This window comes from Gekko japonicus, unplaced genomic scaffold, assembly GCF_001447785.1.
Source record: "Gekko japonicus isolate JY-2015 unplaced genomic scaffold, Gekko_japonicus_V1.1 scaffold2179, whole genome shotgun sequence".
NCBI classification, from domain to species: Eukaryota; Metazoa; Chordata; class Lepidosauria; order Squamata; family Gekkonidae; genus Gekko; species Gekko japonicus.
In genome coordinates this window covers 169,490-185,941 of record NW_015172613.1, presented here as the reverse complement: position 1 = coordinate 185,941, position 16,452 = coordinate 169,490, and the positions used below count along the sequence as shown (strand labels likewise).

The 16,452-nt window shown below is 48.2% G+C and overlaps 1 protein-coding gene across 1 annotated transcript in view; it reads left to right on the top strand.

Moving 5' to 3' along the window:
- LOC107119181 (zinc finger protein 208-like) overlaps nucleotides 1–9,780 on the top strand; it is a 29,315-nt gene extending 19,535 nt beyond the window's left edge. Inside the window, exon 3 of the mRNA XM_015421638.1 lies at nucleotides 8,222–9,780. Within this exon, the coding sequence (XP_015277124.1) occupies nucleotides 8,222–9,732 (1,511 nt within the window). The 3' untranslated portion in view covers nucleotides 9,733–9,780. The remainder of the gene's footprint in view (nucleotides 1–8,221) is intronic.
- Nucleotides 9,781–16,452: the final 6,672 nt, after the last annotated feature.

Below are 16,452 nucleotides of genomic sequence, written 5' to 3'. Positions count from 1 at the left end.
GGCTGCTGGAGAGTTGCTCGGCAATTGCCTTCTTCGCGGGAGGAGATCAAAGCCTGTTTCCGTTTCTTCCGAAGCGGAATCACGCCAACCTAACACTCCCTCTTAGGCGCTGCTGCCTGCTTGTCCCCCCCCCTCGCTGGGGAGCGATGCGCTGGGCTAAAAACTGCCCAAACTGTCAAAAGCAGCTGTCGCCCACTTCGCACAAAAGTGAAAGTGCGTCAGTCCTCCATCTTGGCTCGACCGGAAGCCAGGCAGGGTAGGAGTTTTCATGCGTCACTGCTCACTTCGTCAGAGACAGCTAGAATGTGAGTTCATCTGTCCATATATCTTGGTGAGCGGAGTAATTTCAGATGCGGAATAACAATTGCAGGTGAATGATGATTTCAGGCTTGAGTGGATTAGGTGTGGTATGCAGAGGGGAGAAATCAGCATGGGTAATGAGACAGGAAACCTAGGTCTGAGATCAGTCCTGGAGGATGCACTGTCTTGAGCTTCATTATCAGTTACAATTCAGTGTCTGTTTTTGCTTCTTCACCCCAGAATTCCCATATATTTGATGGAGGTTTTTTTAGTTTTAGCTTTTCAGTTTTGCAATTGAATGGCTTCTGGCTTTTGCTTCTTCCTCCCAGAATTCCAAGAGTGCCTCACGGTCTAGTGCCGTTATACCAGTCACACTTTTACCCTCTGAAGGCGGCTGAACAAAGTCCACCCAGACAAAGTGGCCTTAAGGTCATTATAGCCAAAAAGATTCCCTCCTCCCCATTTCCCCCCCTTTTAGACAGCCAGTTTGGTGTAGTGGTTAAGTGCACAGACTGTAATCTGGGAGAACCGGGTTTGATTCCCCACTCCTCCACTTGCACCTGCTGGATGACCTTGAGCAAGTTCTGTCAGGGCTGTCCTTGAAAAAGAGCAGTTTCTGTCAGAGCTCTCTCAGCCCCACCTACCTCACAGGGTGTCTGTTGTGGGGAGGGGAAGGGAAAGGAGTTTGTAAGCCACTCTGAGACTCCAAGTGAAGGGCAGGGTATAAATCCAATGTCTTCTTTTACCTCACAGGGTGTCTGTTGTGGGGAGGGGAAGGGAAAGGAGTTCGTAAGGCGCTCTGAGACGCCTTTGGATAGTGAAGGGCGGGGTATAAATCCAATTTCTCCTTCTCCTCCTCCTCTTGATAAAAGGGTTCTGGAGACCTCAAAAACTTACCTGCTGGGTTTTAGCAGAAAAGGACAAGAGTCCTGTAGCACCTTAAAGACTAACAAAATTTGTGGTGGGGGAGGAGCGTCCATGAGTCACTGCGCGCTTCTTCAGATACAGCTAGAATGTGAGTCCATCTGTCCTTATGTCTTGGAGAGTGGAGAGATTTCAGCTGCTGAATGACAATAGCAGGCAAATGATAATAGCAGGTGAATGACAATAGCGGGTGTGATATGCAGATGGGCTGGAGGCTGGAGAAATCAGCCCTGGTAATAAGACAGGAAACTGAGGTCTCCCTAATGGGTTTTGTCATTGAGTGAAAGATTTTACATGGCTTAGGGGTTGGTATGGACCAGTGCAGCTGCTACTGTCTTTTGCTAAGGGGGGTAGTTGGAAACAGAGAGTTGGTGTAAGCAGTCAGTTGGTGCTGGGTTTCCTGCCAAAGGTGGTGCATTTATGCGCCTGTCATGCAATTGCACAGCCCGTGTGCGGCACTGTGCTTTCTGCATTTGGTGGCCCTTTGAACCCTCATTCATTATTTATTTCAGATCACTAGGGCTGCATTGCCTGGAGATTGCTGGACTCAACTCCATTCACAGATTCAGAACAATGGACCCCTCCAGGGCTTAAACCAGGGATTCCTACCTCACTACAGATTCAGTGCCGACGGCTGAAGACCTGGTCCTCTAGATATCTGTTGAAATGCTCAAAAGTAGTGCGTGGTGAGGACCCAAGATGGTGACCGATGCAGACGCCAGACGCTGAGCTCCGTGTTTTAATTATGGTTTTTAACTTGCAAAATATTCCCTCCGGACCTTTTTGCTTCTTGCTTTGGCTGACTTAAAGTAGTGTGGTTGCTTAATGATGTCACTGTTGAATTACCTAAATAATTGCGGGGTATTCATCCCATTTTTCATTTCAGTTTATAAAAACAGGACCTGGGGCCGAATACTTGGAGACGCCACCCTCCAGCTCCTCCTCCTCTGCTGAATGGGGAAACCCACCACGAAGTTGCCAAGATCTTGGATTCTAAGTGGCATCATGGGCGCCTTTTCTATGTGATTCAATGGAAGGACTTTGGACCAGCCCATAATGAATGGGTGGAACACTGTCATGTTAATGCTCCTCAGCTGCTGCGTGCTTTCCATAAGATGTACCCTGATAAGCCTGGTGGGGAGGGCCTTCGGAAAGGCAGAATGTCAGCTATGCTGCCATGGCGGCGGGGCGGGGGGGAGATGAGACTCTTCTTCATGCCTCTGGTATTTTGTCTTTCGATTCCCACTCACCCTCTTATCTTGTAGCTCAGACGAATGACCTTGGTGCTCCTTTCTGCAGGCTTTGCTGGGAACCTCGGCTCATTCGTTTTAGGCGCAATATCTTGCTTTGCTTATTGGCTTACCTGCATCAGGGGGTTCGAATTCTGTATAACTGTGCTTTTCCCGCCTGGGACCCCAGTTCTGACACTGACGGTGGAACCAGATTGACTTGCTTATACTGCTCAATAAACCTGGTCCTAGTTAAGAAACGTTGTTGGGATTGTTTTTGGCAAGGCTCTGACAGAACTCAGGGTACAGAGATCCAATGCACTTTGTAATCTGCCTGATTAAAGCAGAGATAGAAGAAGGGGAGGAGGGAGAGGAGTTGGTTTTATACCCCCCCCCTCTTCACTACCTGAAGGAGTTACAGAGTGGCTTACAATTGGTTTACAATCATCTTCCCTTCCTCTCCCCACAACCAACGGCCTGTGAGGTAGATGGGGCTGAGGGAGCTCTGAGAGAACTGTGACTGACTCAAGGTCACCCAGCTGGCTGCATGTGGAGGAGTGGGGAATGGTTCTCCAGATTAGAGTATGCCTCTTTTAACCACTACACCAAGCTCTTAACCACTACACCAAGAACCCTATGTCCCTGTTCACAGGGCTGGCCCCAGCTTATTTTGCACCCTAGGCAAGGATCCCTTCTGCCCCCCCCCCCCGTGCACCCACCATTTTTCAAAAATAAATGCATTTTAGGAAGAATGAAAAACACAAATAATCAAGAAACTCCCAGAGTACGGGGCCGGGTGCAGTTTGGTGCCCCTAAGGGCCAGCCCGCTCTAGGCGATCGCCTAGTGAGTGAGCCGGCCCTGCCTGTTCAGCCCTGGGGGAATCCGTTTTTCTGAACTTGTGAATGAGTGCAAGTTGAAACCAGGGGTCATTTCCTGCAGGAGCTCACAGGAGCGGAGCTCCGGCAGTAAAGAGCCCAGGGGGCGGGCACATGCAACAAGCCCCGCCCCCTGCTCCCAGCAGCCCTGGGCCATGAGGAGCATGAAGCAGCCAGGTAAGTTGCAGTGGGCGTTGCCCTCTGACACACTTCCGGTGATGTCAGGGGGTGTGGTATATGCAAATAACTTAGGCTAATGAGTTATGCTAATGAGCTCCTCCACCTCTTTTTCTACGACATGACCCCTGGTTGAAACTATCTCCATTCGGCCTTGTATCTGATGAAGGCAGCTTTGATTCTTGAACGCTTATACTCCAAAATTCTTGTTGGTCTCTTAAGGTGGAACTGGATTCACATCTAGCTGCATTGTATGTGATTCAGTGGACTTGCACTGGAGTGACTCCGCATGGCATTGATCTGATTTACTTCATTTATAGTCCAGCTTTCTCACTGAGAATCGATGAAGTGTGCACGATTTTTATATACCGTCCACCTTTCTCACTGCGACCCAAGATGAACTACAAGTATGATTTTTCAAAAGTCTGAGGCAGTGAGTGAGCAGATCACAGAATATGATAGCATCAGGCAGTCGAGTAGCTCATGAACACGGATGAGGGAATAAAATGTGTTCAGTCCTTAAAGTGCCTTTTTTTTGCTGTAACAGATATAATATACCTACTCAGAAGCAATGCTCCCTCTAAGCTGTGGAGTCTTGTGAGCAAAAACTCTACCTTGTGAGCCACTGGCAGTAAAGTTGGGAGCGAGGGATTTGGCTCCTGGCATGAATTAGTTTTGCTCTGGAGCCATCCCTTCCCGAGCGAGCGAAGACAAAAATCTTTGAGCTGGAGGCTAAAAAAACTGCGGGCTAGCTGACACTAGCTGAGCTTAGAGGGAACACTGCTCAGGAGGAGTTTCTTGAATATTCATTTCTTTTAGGCAGAGCCCAAGGAAGGGAATGAAGATCTTTCTGAGAGTTACTACTCCATGAGCAATGCCGCCTCTGTCGGACTTTTCCACCCTTTCCTCATTTTCTCCCCTTCAGTTTTGGAGCCATAGTTAGTCTAATTCAGTATCTGAGGAAGCTCATTTTGCCCCCCCCCTCTTTTTCCCCCCCCCCCCCCAGTTTTGTTGGTCTCTTCTACTACAGACCAACACGGTCACTCACCTGAAACTACGAGAACTCCCCAGTCTTGTGGGTTGCAATTTACAGCATTCTCCTCTGTCCTATTTTATTTTCACAACAACCCTGTAAGATAGGTTAGACGGACAGAATGGGATTGGTCTAAGGTCACACAGTGAGCTTCTGTGGCACGAGGTATGATGAGTTTACTGATCTGGTTTCTGTATCCTTTGTTGTGCTTTCTCACCTGCCCACTCTTCTCCTCTCTGGCCTCTCCTGCCTTTGCTGAAAGTGGGACTGAGAGTTTGGGGGTCCTTACAGTCTTCTCTGCCTCCCAAGGATGAAAAAGACCATGACAGAGTCCAAAGAGGAGGACTTTCTTCAGGAAGGCCGTGAGGCAAGAGAAAGGCCTGAGGCTTCTCCAGGAATACTGCCCGAGGATATGCTCTTCCAAAGGACAGCTGATGAAAGTGAGTGTTTTTTAAGATGGGAGGAGGATGATATAGTCGTGAAGAGAGAGAGAGAGAAAAAAATAGCAATACAGTTAATGTGTATCTTAGTTGTGGGGAAGTTCATCATAAGAAGAGCCCTGCTGGATCAGACCAATGTTCCATCCAGTCCAGCATCCTGTCTCACACAGTGGCCATTAGATCCAAAAAACAGGTATACTAACAATTGATTGGCACAGTAATGAGATAATACGGAGAACCAGAAAAACTGTGAAAAAGTGACGCTTAATATATGTCTTTAAAGAATGATAGAAAAGTGAACAAAAATAATATACATAATCATAGAAAAATATATTGACGGTGATCTCCGGAATGTCCTTCGTTTCCTTCGAAGGCAAGACATTCCGGAGATCACCGTCAATATATTTTTCTATGATTATGTATATTAAGAACATAAGAACATAAGAGACGCCAATGTTGGATCAGGCCAAAGGCCCATCCCGTCCAACACTCTGTGTCACACAGTGGCCAGAAATACCAGTGCCATCAGGAGGTCCACCAGTGGGGCCAGGACATTAGAAGCCCTCCCACTGTTGACCCCCCCCAAGCACCAAGATGACAGAGCATCACTTGCCCCAGAGCCCCTATCTATACCTTGTGGCTAATAGCCACTGATGGACCTCTGCTCCATATGCCTATCTAATTCCCTTTTGAAGCTGTCCATGCTTGTAGCCGCCACCACTTCCTGTGGCAGTGAATTCCACGTGTTAATCACTCTTTGGGTGAAGAAGTACTTCCTCTTATCCATTCTAACCCGACCGCTCAGCAGTTATTATTTTTGTTCACTTTTCTATGATTTTTTAAAGACATATATTAAGCATCACTTTTCCAGTTTTTCTTGTTCTCTGTATTATCACACAGTGGCCAACCAGTTCCAACAACAGGCCTTCCCCTAATGTTGCCTCCTGGCTCTAGGATTCAGTGGCTTCGTGCCTCTGAATGTGGAGGTTTCCCTCAGTCACTGTGTATCTTGACCAAGTCACCAATCTTGAGTGTGGAATGAATAAAACCAGAGACTGTTAGGGGCAGAACACCCTGTCGCTGCTCTACCCAAATGAATTTAGGGCTAGGGAACTACATCCTTAGTTGGGTGAAAGGCTTGACTTCCCAGTGGCTGTTGCTACAGGCTTCTAGTTCTCTCCCAGTCCCTGAAAGATTAGCAGTACAAGAAGGAAGGCAGGTGGAAGGTGCAGAATTTGAAGTAGTTCCAACCAGCAGGCAATGACGCGGAATGGGTTGGTACTGGACTACATGGAGCTGGTAGCTCAGAACTTTGGAGGGAGTGGGCAACTTCTTAGTGATGTGAGAGGATTGTGGAAGGCAGGAGGGGGCAGTTGGGAAATGGGGCTGGTATGATTAGTAGGTGGGAGCTTCTGGGGACAGGTAGAGCGGGGTGGTGGTGGTGGAAATGATGTCCAAGGGCAGCTGTGGGAAAGAGATTCTGCAAGATGTAGATCCTTAGCCTTTTTGGAGTGGGACGTTTGGTCCTGCAACCCCTTTGGCTTCTGAAGCCCTGTTTCATCTGAACGGGCAAATAGGGCATGTGTAAGTGGGGCAACTGGCCATGTGTTCTGTCACTTGTGGAAAAGTCTGGGTGGGGGGGAACCGAGTGATATCCTCAGCTCCTCAGAATAACAAATGAACAATACAAATCTTTCCTCTTATGAGTTATAGAATTAGAATGTCATCTGTAAAGACTGGCAGAGGCTCAGAGACCCTTTGGGGTTAGAGCGGTATATAAATTGAATGTAAATAAAAATTAAAAATAAATAAAATAAATAAATCCTTCGGCTGGGAACTTTCACAGCATTATTACATCTGAGTAGGCCACTCTGTGGTCCAGAGATGCACGGTGCCACCTCCAGGTTTTGATATCACGGTAAAATGTGAAAAATGATGACTCGGGGAAACAAAATTATGCTCTAATGAAGAGTGACAGATTCTATTATCAGTTAACCCAAAAATTGCTTTCTGCCAGCTCTTTGTCTCATAAGAACATAAGAGAAACCATGTTGGATCAGGCCAGTGGCCCATCCAGTGTAGCACTTTGTGTCACCCAGTGGCCAAAACCCAGGTGCCATCAGGAGGTCCACCAGCGGGGCCAGAACCCCTCCCACTGTTGCCCCCCCCCAGAACCAAGAATACAGAGCATCCAATGTTCTATCTAAGCTGTGGAGTCTTGTGAGCAAAAGTTCTACTTTGTGAGCTACTGGCATCAGGGGTCATTTCCTGCAGGAGCGCACAGGAGCGGAGCTCCGGGGGTAAAGAGCCCAGGGGGCGGGCACATGCAACAAGTCCCACCCCCTGCTCCCAGGAGCCCTCAATCAGAGCAAGAAGCAGCCAGGTAAGTCACAGAGCTCCCCCCGGCCCAGAACAGTCCAGTGGCACCTTTAAGACCAAGTTTTATTCAGGTATAAGCTCTCCTTCCTCTGCCAGGACAGATCTGCACATTCCTTCCCCCCAATAGCTAGCAATCCAAAACAGTCCAGTGGAGCCTGAGCATTGGGTGTTGCCTTCTGACACACTTCCGGTGATGTCAGGGGGTGTGGCATATGCAAATAAGTTATGCTAATGAGCTCCTGCACCTCTTTTTCTACAAAATGACCCCTGACTGGCATTAAAACTGTGAGTGAGCGATTTGGCTACTGCATAAACTAGTTTGCTCTGGAGCCATCCTTCCTGAGCTAAGACAAAAATGTGTGAGCCGGAGGCTAAAAAAATGTGAACTAGCTCACACTAACTCAGCTTAGAGGAAACACTGAGAGCATCACTGCCCTGAAAAGAAGAAGAAGAAGAGAAAACAGTGTTCCATCTATACCTTGTGGGTAATAGCCACTGATGGACCTCTGCTCCATATGTTTATCGATATGTTTTTCTCCTAGTTTGGCAGTTCTAACCTGAGGGACAAACAGAGGGTCGGAACCAATAAGCAGCCCATCATTTGAGAGGTTGACAGTGGGGTTCCAGAGCAGAAAAGGATGACTGGTATTGCTCCCAAAGGAGACAGCACTTCCTTGTTCCCATCTTTTCATCAGAGAAAGGGTTTGTAATTAGTGACAATCTTAGGTAGCAGGTATTCTCTTTTGGACACATCCTTAGTATTCTGTGATTCTCCACAGTCGTTTGAATTGCTTCATTAGATTCATTTTCTGACTTGATCTTCTGTTTCTTCTTTAAATTTATACCACGGTTCTCTGTTTCAGCTGGAGATGTATGGGACACAGCTAGTGAAAACGAAAGCTGTCTGGTATTGGATGAAAGTGATACGACTCTAGAAGTGCAAGAAGAGTTTGAGACTCATAACGTCCACGGAAAAATGGTGGGAAACCAATTGGATAAAGGAAATAGTGAATCGATTGCTTATCTCAGTGGTAGCTACCATGGAGCCATACAGGAAGGAAAGAGAAGGATTGAATGCTCTACCTGTGGGAAAACCTTTGCTAGTATAGCGAACCTGAAAGCACACTGGAATATCCACACAGGGGAGAAACCATATGACTGCTTGGAATGTGGAAAGAGATTCAGTCAAAGCTCAGCCCTTAAGGTGCATCAAAGAACCCACACAGGAGAGAAACAATATAAATGTTTTGAATGTGGAAAGAAGTTTGCATATAGTACATACCTCATTCTGCATCAAAGAATCCACACAGGAGAGAAACCATATAAATGTCTAGAATGTGGAAAGAGGTTTTGTGGAAAATCGAACCTTACTGTGCACCAAGGAACCCACACAGGAGAGAAACCCTATATATGTCTGGAGTGTGGAAAGGGGTTTATTGTAAGATCGTGTCTCGTTAGACATCAAAAAAGCCATGCAAGGGAGCGACCGTATCTTTCCCCCAAGCCTGGCAATAGCTTCAGCCAGAGTCAACAGGAAAGAAACCACATGGGTGAAAAACCGTATAAATGTTTAGAATGTGGGAAGAGCTTTGTGCAAAGTACGACCCTCATTCGACATCAAATGATTCATACGGGTGAGAAACCATACACCTGTCTGGAATGTGGAAAGAGCTTTACACAGAGTGAAAACCTCATTAGGCATCAAAAGAACCACACAGGTGAAAAGCCATATAAATGTTTAGAATGCGGAAAGAGCTTCATTGCGAGCACCAACCTCACCATGCATCAAAATACCCACACAGGTGACAAACCATATACGTGTTTGGACTGTGGAAAGAGCTTTAGGCATACCTCAGGCCTTGCAATGCATCGAAGACTACACACGGGAGAGAAGTTGCACGAGTGTTTGGAATGTGGAAAGAAGCTCACGACAAATGCAAACTTCATCAAACATCAACGACTCCACAGTGGGGGAAAACCATATAAATGCCTGGAATGTGGAAGGAGCTTTAGTCTGAGCGAAAGGCTTATGGACCACGAAAGAATCCACAAAGAAGGGAAACCCTTCCAATGCCTGGATTGTGGGAAAAGCTTCAGTCACAGCGTAACTCTTAGGAGACATAAAGATGCAGAGACAGGGGAATGTAAAAAGGGCGTCAGTCAGATGCAAAGAATTTCAAGGGCCCAGAACAAGAAGAAACCGTATCATTGCCTGGAGTGCAGAAGTTGCTTTAATAACCCCTCAAACCTTCTTCGACATCAACTAATCCACACAGGAGAGAAGCCATTTAAATGCCAGGAATGTGGATTTTGCTTCAGTCAGCACTCCAACCTTATGAGACATGTGCTTATTCACACTAGGGAAAAACAGTAGATATGCTCAGCCTTGGGGAATGGTGACTCTTAAGTAAACACTATTAAGCCCTACCAATTTGTCATTGTTTCGCTTTATAGCATTGAAACTTTGTTGTCTTGGGAATCATAACTACCGTGTTTCCCCAAAAATAAGACACTGTCTCATATTTATTTTTTCTCAAGAAGACACACTAGGGCTTATACCACAAATGCATAGAAATCCTGCTAGGGCTTATTTTTTGGGTAGGTCTTATTTTCGGGGAAACAGGGTATGTGCTTTTAATTGGCATTCTAGGCTAATCCTTAGTACACATTGGAGGCTGTTCTTTTTTTATAGGGATTAACAGAACAGTGACATAGAATTGATTAAAGAGGTATCTCTGAAAACACTGTAGGAAAACATATCTTTTGTTTGTAGAATTCTGCAGTATATATTTTGCTAATTTATGACCTTGAAATGCTGTCTTTCCCCCTATTTAAATAAAATATCTACTTGAGAGAACCATGGACCAGGAGTACCTGAATGGACTGCTAAAAGTCTCTCTGTCTGCTTTCAGCTCCCAAAATATAACTTTTCTCTAGATTTAATCATATAATCGCCTATGTTACAGTATCCGGCTAACGGTTGGAATCACAGTAAGACAGGATGCAAACGAGTTACGGAATTTTTCCCAGTCTTTTCCTCTCACTTGCATGGAAAGTCAGCAAGCCCTGAACAGGTAGGATCTTGGAAGGATCAAGTCTGGGGCAGGCCCATAGCTAGACTATTTTCGGGGGGGGGACTGGAGGGCATGACGCCACTTCTGATGTCACAAAAATAATAAAAATAGAGGAGCCCCCCCTCCCCTGTCGCCCTTCTACTGCGGGATACTTTGACAGGCGCAGAGAGCGGAGTCTCCTGAGAGCCAGTTTGATGTAGTGGTTAGGTGCGCAGACTCTAATCTGGGAGAACCGGGTTTGATTCCCCCACTCCTCCACATGCAGCTGCTGGATGACCTTGGGCAAGCCACAGTTCTGTCAGAGCTGTTCTTGAAAAAGAGCAGTTTCTGTCAGAGTTCTCTCAGCCCCACCTACCTCACAGGGTTCTGTGGCGGGGGAGGGGAGGGAAAGGAGTTTGTAAGCCACTCTTCAGGCGAAGGGTGGGGTATAAATCCAATCTCTTCTTCTTCTCCCTCTGTCCCTCTGCAACGAGGGCCTTGCGTGTGGCGGGAGCAGCTCGAAGCCCGAGGCTGCCCGAGGCGGGGTGAACAGTAGCACTGACAGTGTGGCAGAGGAGGAGGGCGATGGGGAAACGGCCCAGGTCCCCCCGTCTTTCCTTCCTCCCCTCCGGGAAAGCCGAGAAGAGCACCCACGGTGGCTTCTGCATGCTGACCCAAGAGTCCCATCAGGAGGAGCGGCGGCAGCGGCAACAGCAGGAACACACAGCCGCCTTCCAGGCTCAGCTTCGTTCTCCTGGCCGAGAGGCTGCCGTGCAGCCAGGGAAAGACACGGGACTGTGTGGGGCTGGGCTAAAGGGCTGCCACGGCGCCTGCCTGTCCCTTCCCCCTCACGCCCCTCCAGGCTCCACCAGGTGAAGCTCTGCTCAGGCAGGCAGCAGGTGGGTGGCAGGCAGCCAGGGATGGCCCACTGTCTCTCTCCTCAGCTGCTCTGTGCATAGCCTTCTTCCAGGGACTGGGAGGAGGGCACGTGGGAGTTTTGGAGGGGGCAGTGCCCCCATGCGCCCTGTGTTAGCTAAAGCCCTGGTCTACGGTGATGAAGGACGGCCTAACTGTTCAGCTAGGGGCAAACTCATGCCCAGGGTCCCTTCTGCTCCCAGCTCTCAACTCCATAAGAACATCAGAAGAGCCCTGCTGGATCAGACCAGTAGTCCTTCTAGTCCAGCCTCCTGTCTCACACGGGGGCCAACGAGTTCCTCAGGACTGCCAACAACAGGGCATAGAGGTCAAGGCCTTCATAAGAACATCAGAAGAGCCCTGTTGGATCAGACCAGTGGTCCATCTAGTCCAGCATCCTGTCTCACACTGTGGCCAACCAGTTCCTCTGGATGGCCAACAACAGGGCAGAGAGGCTGAGGCCTTCATAAGAACATAAGAGCCCTTCTGGATCAGACCAATATTTCATCTAGTCCAGCCTCCTGTCTCACACATTGGCCAACCAGTTCCTCTGGACAGCGAACAACAGGGCATAGAGGCCGAGGCCTTCCCCTGATGTTGCCTCCTGCCTCTGGGATTCAGAGACAGTGGCCCCGGTCACACGGGCAGGAAACTGCAGAGGAGAAGCGTGGCTGTTTGCCCTGGGGCAAACTACTGTGCAGTTACGCACCGTGGAGGTTCCATGGCAAGGGAGAGGTGCCGATCACAGGACAAGCCGGCGCGCAACGAAGAAGCGCGTGCCGTGGCAAACTGGTTTTTATTTTTGTGTACATGACAAATGCGCATGCTCCGTTGGATGCGCATGCGCATCCACAGAGACTTGGACAAAAAACCCCACCTTATTTGCAAGGGGACATGGGCGGGCGCCGGATGCCTCCGGAAACGCGATCAGACCCCCGCCCTTGCCCCGCAGTTTCCGGAAACTAGTACCTCCAAGGTACTAGTTTTTTGCCACGCAGTTTCGGCTGGAAGCCTCGGTTGAGCCACGGGAGTGCTACGCTTCCCAGATGTGCTGGTGAGATCGCGCCCGGAAACTCCGGCTGTTTTCCGTCTCACTTGTGTGGCTTCTGTTACGTGTGACCGCAGCCTTAGTGCCTCTGAATGTGGAGGTTCCCCACAGTCACCATGGCTAGTAGCCCTTTATAGACTTATCCCCCATGAATCTATGTAACCCCCTTTGGAAGCCCTTTGTTTCTTCTCTTCCCTAGGGAAAAACTCTTCTGTCTTTTAACCCAGGGACGTGGGGTGGGAAAGAAACATGGATGCACCCACAAGTCTGGACCTTTTAAGCCTTTGTAAATGGAGATTGCAGACTGGTGCAGCATTTTCCCATTAGAGACTGAGACCCGTGTTCTAAAAAAAAAATTAATGTTATTAACTACAAATGGATAGACCAAAGGCAAGACGAACAGGAAATTTTAAAAAGCAGTTGGTCATAAAAATCTGTGCCCAGTTTTTTAAAGTTCCAAGTGTCTACTCTGGGCAGTCCTTATCAAACAGTTATTAAAATGCTTGTTACTTAAGGTGCTCAATTATGTCTGTCAGAAGACCACAGGGTTCCCAACTCCACGCACCTTCTCAAGGATGATTTGATTTCCCTATTTCCGCACCTGAGACTCTGGAAGAAATAGTCTGGTAGTCTGACTGAGACCAGATAGGACTTTCATGTGGTAGAACACACCAATAAAAGCGATATGTTTTAATGAAACGAATTTAAATAGTGGTTCAGGCTTAAACATAAGCGATGCAAGTAGGCACACATAAAATAACAAAGTCTGGCTTCCCAAGTATTCATACATATGTGAAGACAGACAAATTGCAATGTCTGCAAATTGGCATCACTAACAGAGCAACAGAGAGAAGATGCAGCAAGATGGTGCTTGGAGAGAGCCAGTTTGGTGTAGCTGTTAAGAGAACCAGGTTTGATTCCCCATTCCTCCACATGCAGCTGCTGGTGTGACCTTGGGTCAGTGACAAGTTCTTTCGGAGCTGTTCTCTCACAAGCAGTTCTCAAAAGAGCTCTCTCAGCCCCACCTACCTCACAGGGTGTCTGTTGTGGGGTGGGGAAGTAAAAGATTGTAAGCCACTCTGAGACTCCTTTGGGTAGTGAAGGGCAGGGTATAAATCCAATCTCCTCTTCTTGGCCTCCCCATGGCAATTCTGGGCCAGCCTTGTGGTTTGTTACTCAGCCCCTCGTATGTTGCTTCATGTATTGTAATCGCTGTATCCCCGCCAAATGGATGTAAGTTAACTTTATAGAATAAAGATTCAGGTGGGTAGCCATGTTGGTCTGAAGCAGCAGAAGAGAACCAAGTTAAAGTCCAGTGGCACCTTTATGACCAACCAACTTTTATTCAAGGCATAAGCTTTTGTGTGCATGCACACTTCTTCAGATACATTGAAATGGATGTTACGGGTCCATACATATAGTAAGTAAGTACATGGTTTATTGATGTAGCCTTAGGCCATAACATCTTGCCAAAATCTCCACAACATACAATAAATTCAGAACAAAACTATCCACATTGGCAAGATAAGTTTTACAAATTTATAATATACACTAGAAATGATGCCCGTTGCGGAAATAAATACAACGGGATCTAGAAAGAGGCTCTGGGAGAGTGCTCTGGCTTTGGGCAAACAGTGTCAGTTTCCTGTGGCGACCTCAGCAGGGTTTAATGACAGAGTCCACTGTTTTCTCCAGAGGGACTGATCTCTGCTACCTGAAGAGCATTTGTATGTTTGAGTTATCTGTAGCCCTCACCTGGAGAGTGGTAACCATTGTTACCCATTCTCCTCTCCCCTATGAGGTATGTTATGCAACTGAAAATCCCAACTGCCTTGTGGGGGTGGGGGAGTTTGAGGTGTGGAATGGACTGAAGTCCAATCAGCTTCCATATGCAAAAGACCAGGTTGTCGCAGCAGTTGTGGTGTGGGCGGGACCCGGGCTTTGCCTTCTGATTGGTGGCGATATATGCTGAGGAGCAGTGCCATCAGCCATACACTAAGGGAGTGCATTTTAGAATTAGAACTTTGGCACCCACTATTCAATTATATATAAGGAGAGATATATGAGGTTAATAAGACATATATGCAAAGTCCTAAAATATAAAATCTATAGTTGAGCTAAAATTCTAATAGATGTAAAGGTTCCCTTGCTCGAAAGCCAGACGAGTCCGACTCTAGGGTTGCGGAGCTCATCTCCGTTTCAAAGCCGAAGAGCCAGTGCTGTCCGAAGACGTTTCCGTGGTCATGTGGCCGGCACGACTAAACACCAAGGCGCACGGAACGCTGTTACCTTCCCACCAAAGTGGTACCTTTGCCAGTTTGGTGTAGTGGTTAAGTGCGTGGACTCTAATCTGGAAGAACCGGGTTTGATTCCCCACTCCTCCACTTGCACCTGGCTGGATGACCTTGGGCAAGCCATAACTCTGGCACAGGTGTTCTTGAAAAGGAGCAGTTTCTGTCAAGAGTTCTCTCAGCCCCACCTACCTCACAGGGTGTCTGTTGTGGGGAGGGGAAGGGAAAGGAGTTTGTAAGCCGCTCTGAGACACCTTTGGGTAGTGAAGGGCGGGGTATAAATCCAATCTCTTCTCTTCTCTTCTTCTTCTACTTGCAATTCCTTGCTTTCGAACGGCTAGGTTGGCAGGAGCTGGAACTAGAGACGGGAGCTCACTCCGTCATACGGCACACCCGGGTCTCGAACTGCTGAACTACCGACCTTCCACAGCCTGCAGTTCAGCGTCTTAACCACTTGAGCCACCGCAGCTCCTAAAAATGTATACACAGTAGTATTTATATAAAGAAGCTATTTGAGTATTGCTTAGTATGTGTTCGCGATTGTATATTTTTGTGTTTTTGTGACCTCTTGTTCCGTGAAGATCCAGATGGCGGCTGCAGATCACTGGCTGTTACAACTGATCTCCAGGCGACAGGGATCAGTTCACCTGGAGTAAATGGCCCCTTGGGAAGGTAGACTCTGGGGCATTATACTCCATTGAAGTCCCTCCCCAAACCCTGTCCTCCTCTGGCTCCGCCCCCCAAATCTCCAGGTATTTCCCAACCTGGAGCTGGCATCCCTACCTCAGCAGGGAAGTTATGCCAAAAGCCCCACCCTCCCAAGCAGCCACGTCCTCTAGGGGAACTGCTCTGTGCAGTCTGGAGGGCAGCTGTGATTCCGGGAGAACCCCAGGCCCCACCTGGAGGACGGCAAGCCTAATTAATGCAGAGGCCTTTCCCTAATGATCCCACACTGCGCCTGGGAAACGCCAGGCCTTGCTAAGAAAGTCACCCGTGTTGAAATCCACACCCCCCACACACGGGCTTTCCATTTCCCCAGGCAGCGCCAGGTGGTCAGATCATAAGAACATAAGAGATGCCAATGTTGGATCAGGCCAAAGGCCCATCCAGTCCAATACTCTGTATCCCACAGTGGCCAGAAATACCAGTGCCATCAGGAGGTCCACCCAGTGGGGCCAGGACATTAGAAGCCCTCCCACTGTTGCCCCCCCCAAGCACCAAGAAGACAGAGCATCACTTGCCCCAGAGCCCCTATCTATACCTTGTGGCTAATAGCCACTGATGGACCTCTGCTCCATATGCTTATCTAATTCCCTTTTGAAGCCGTCCATGCTTGTAGCCGCCACCACCTCCTGTGGCAGTGAATTCCATGTGTTAATCACTCTTTGGGTGAAGAAGGACTTCCTTTTATCCGTTCTAACCCACTGCTCAGCAATTTCATGGAGTGCCCACGAGTTCTTGTATTGTGAGAAAGGGGGGAAAGTACCTCTTTCTCCACCTGCTCTATCCGATGCATAATCTTACAAACCTCAATCATGTCACCCCTCAGTCATCGTTTCTCCAAGCTAAAGAGCCCTAAGCGCCTTAACCTTTCCTCATAGGGAAAGTGTGGGTTAAGGCGACTGAGTTGCAATCCTAGACGGGCAATCGGGAGGGAGGGAGGGAGGGAGGGGGGAATCACCTGGGAATTCCATTTGTTCCGATTCCTTTCCTGTCCACGCCGAGGCGGGTTCTGGTTGAGGCTTCCGAGGCTGGGAGGGAGCTGGTGAGTTCAAAGGGGTGTGTGT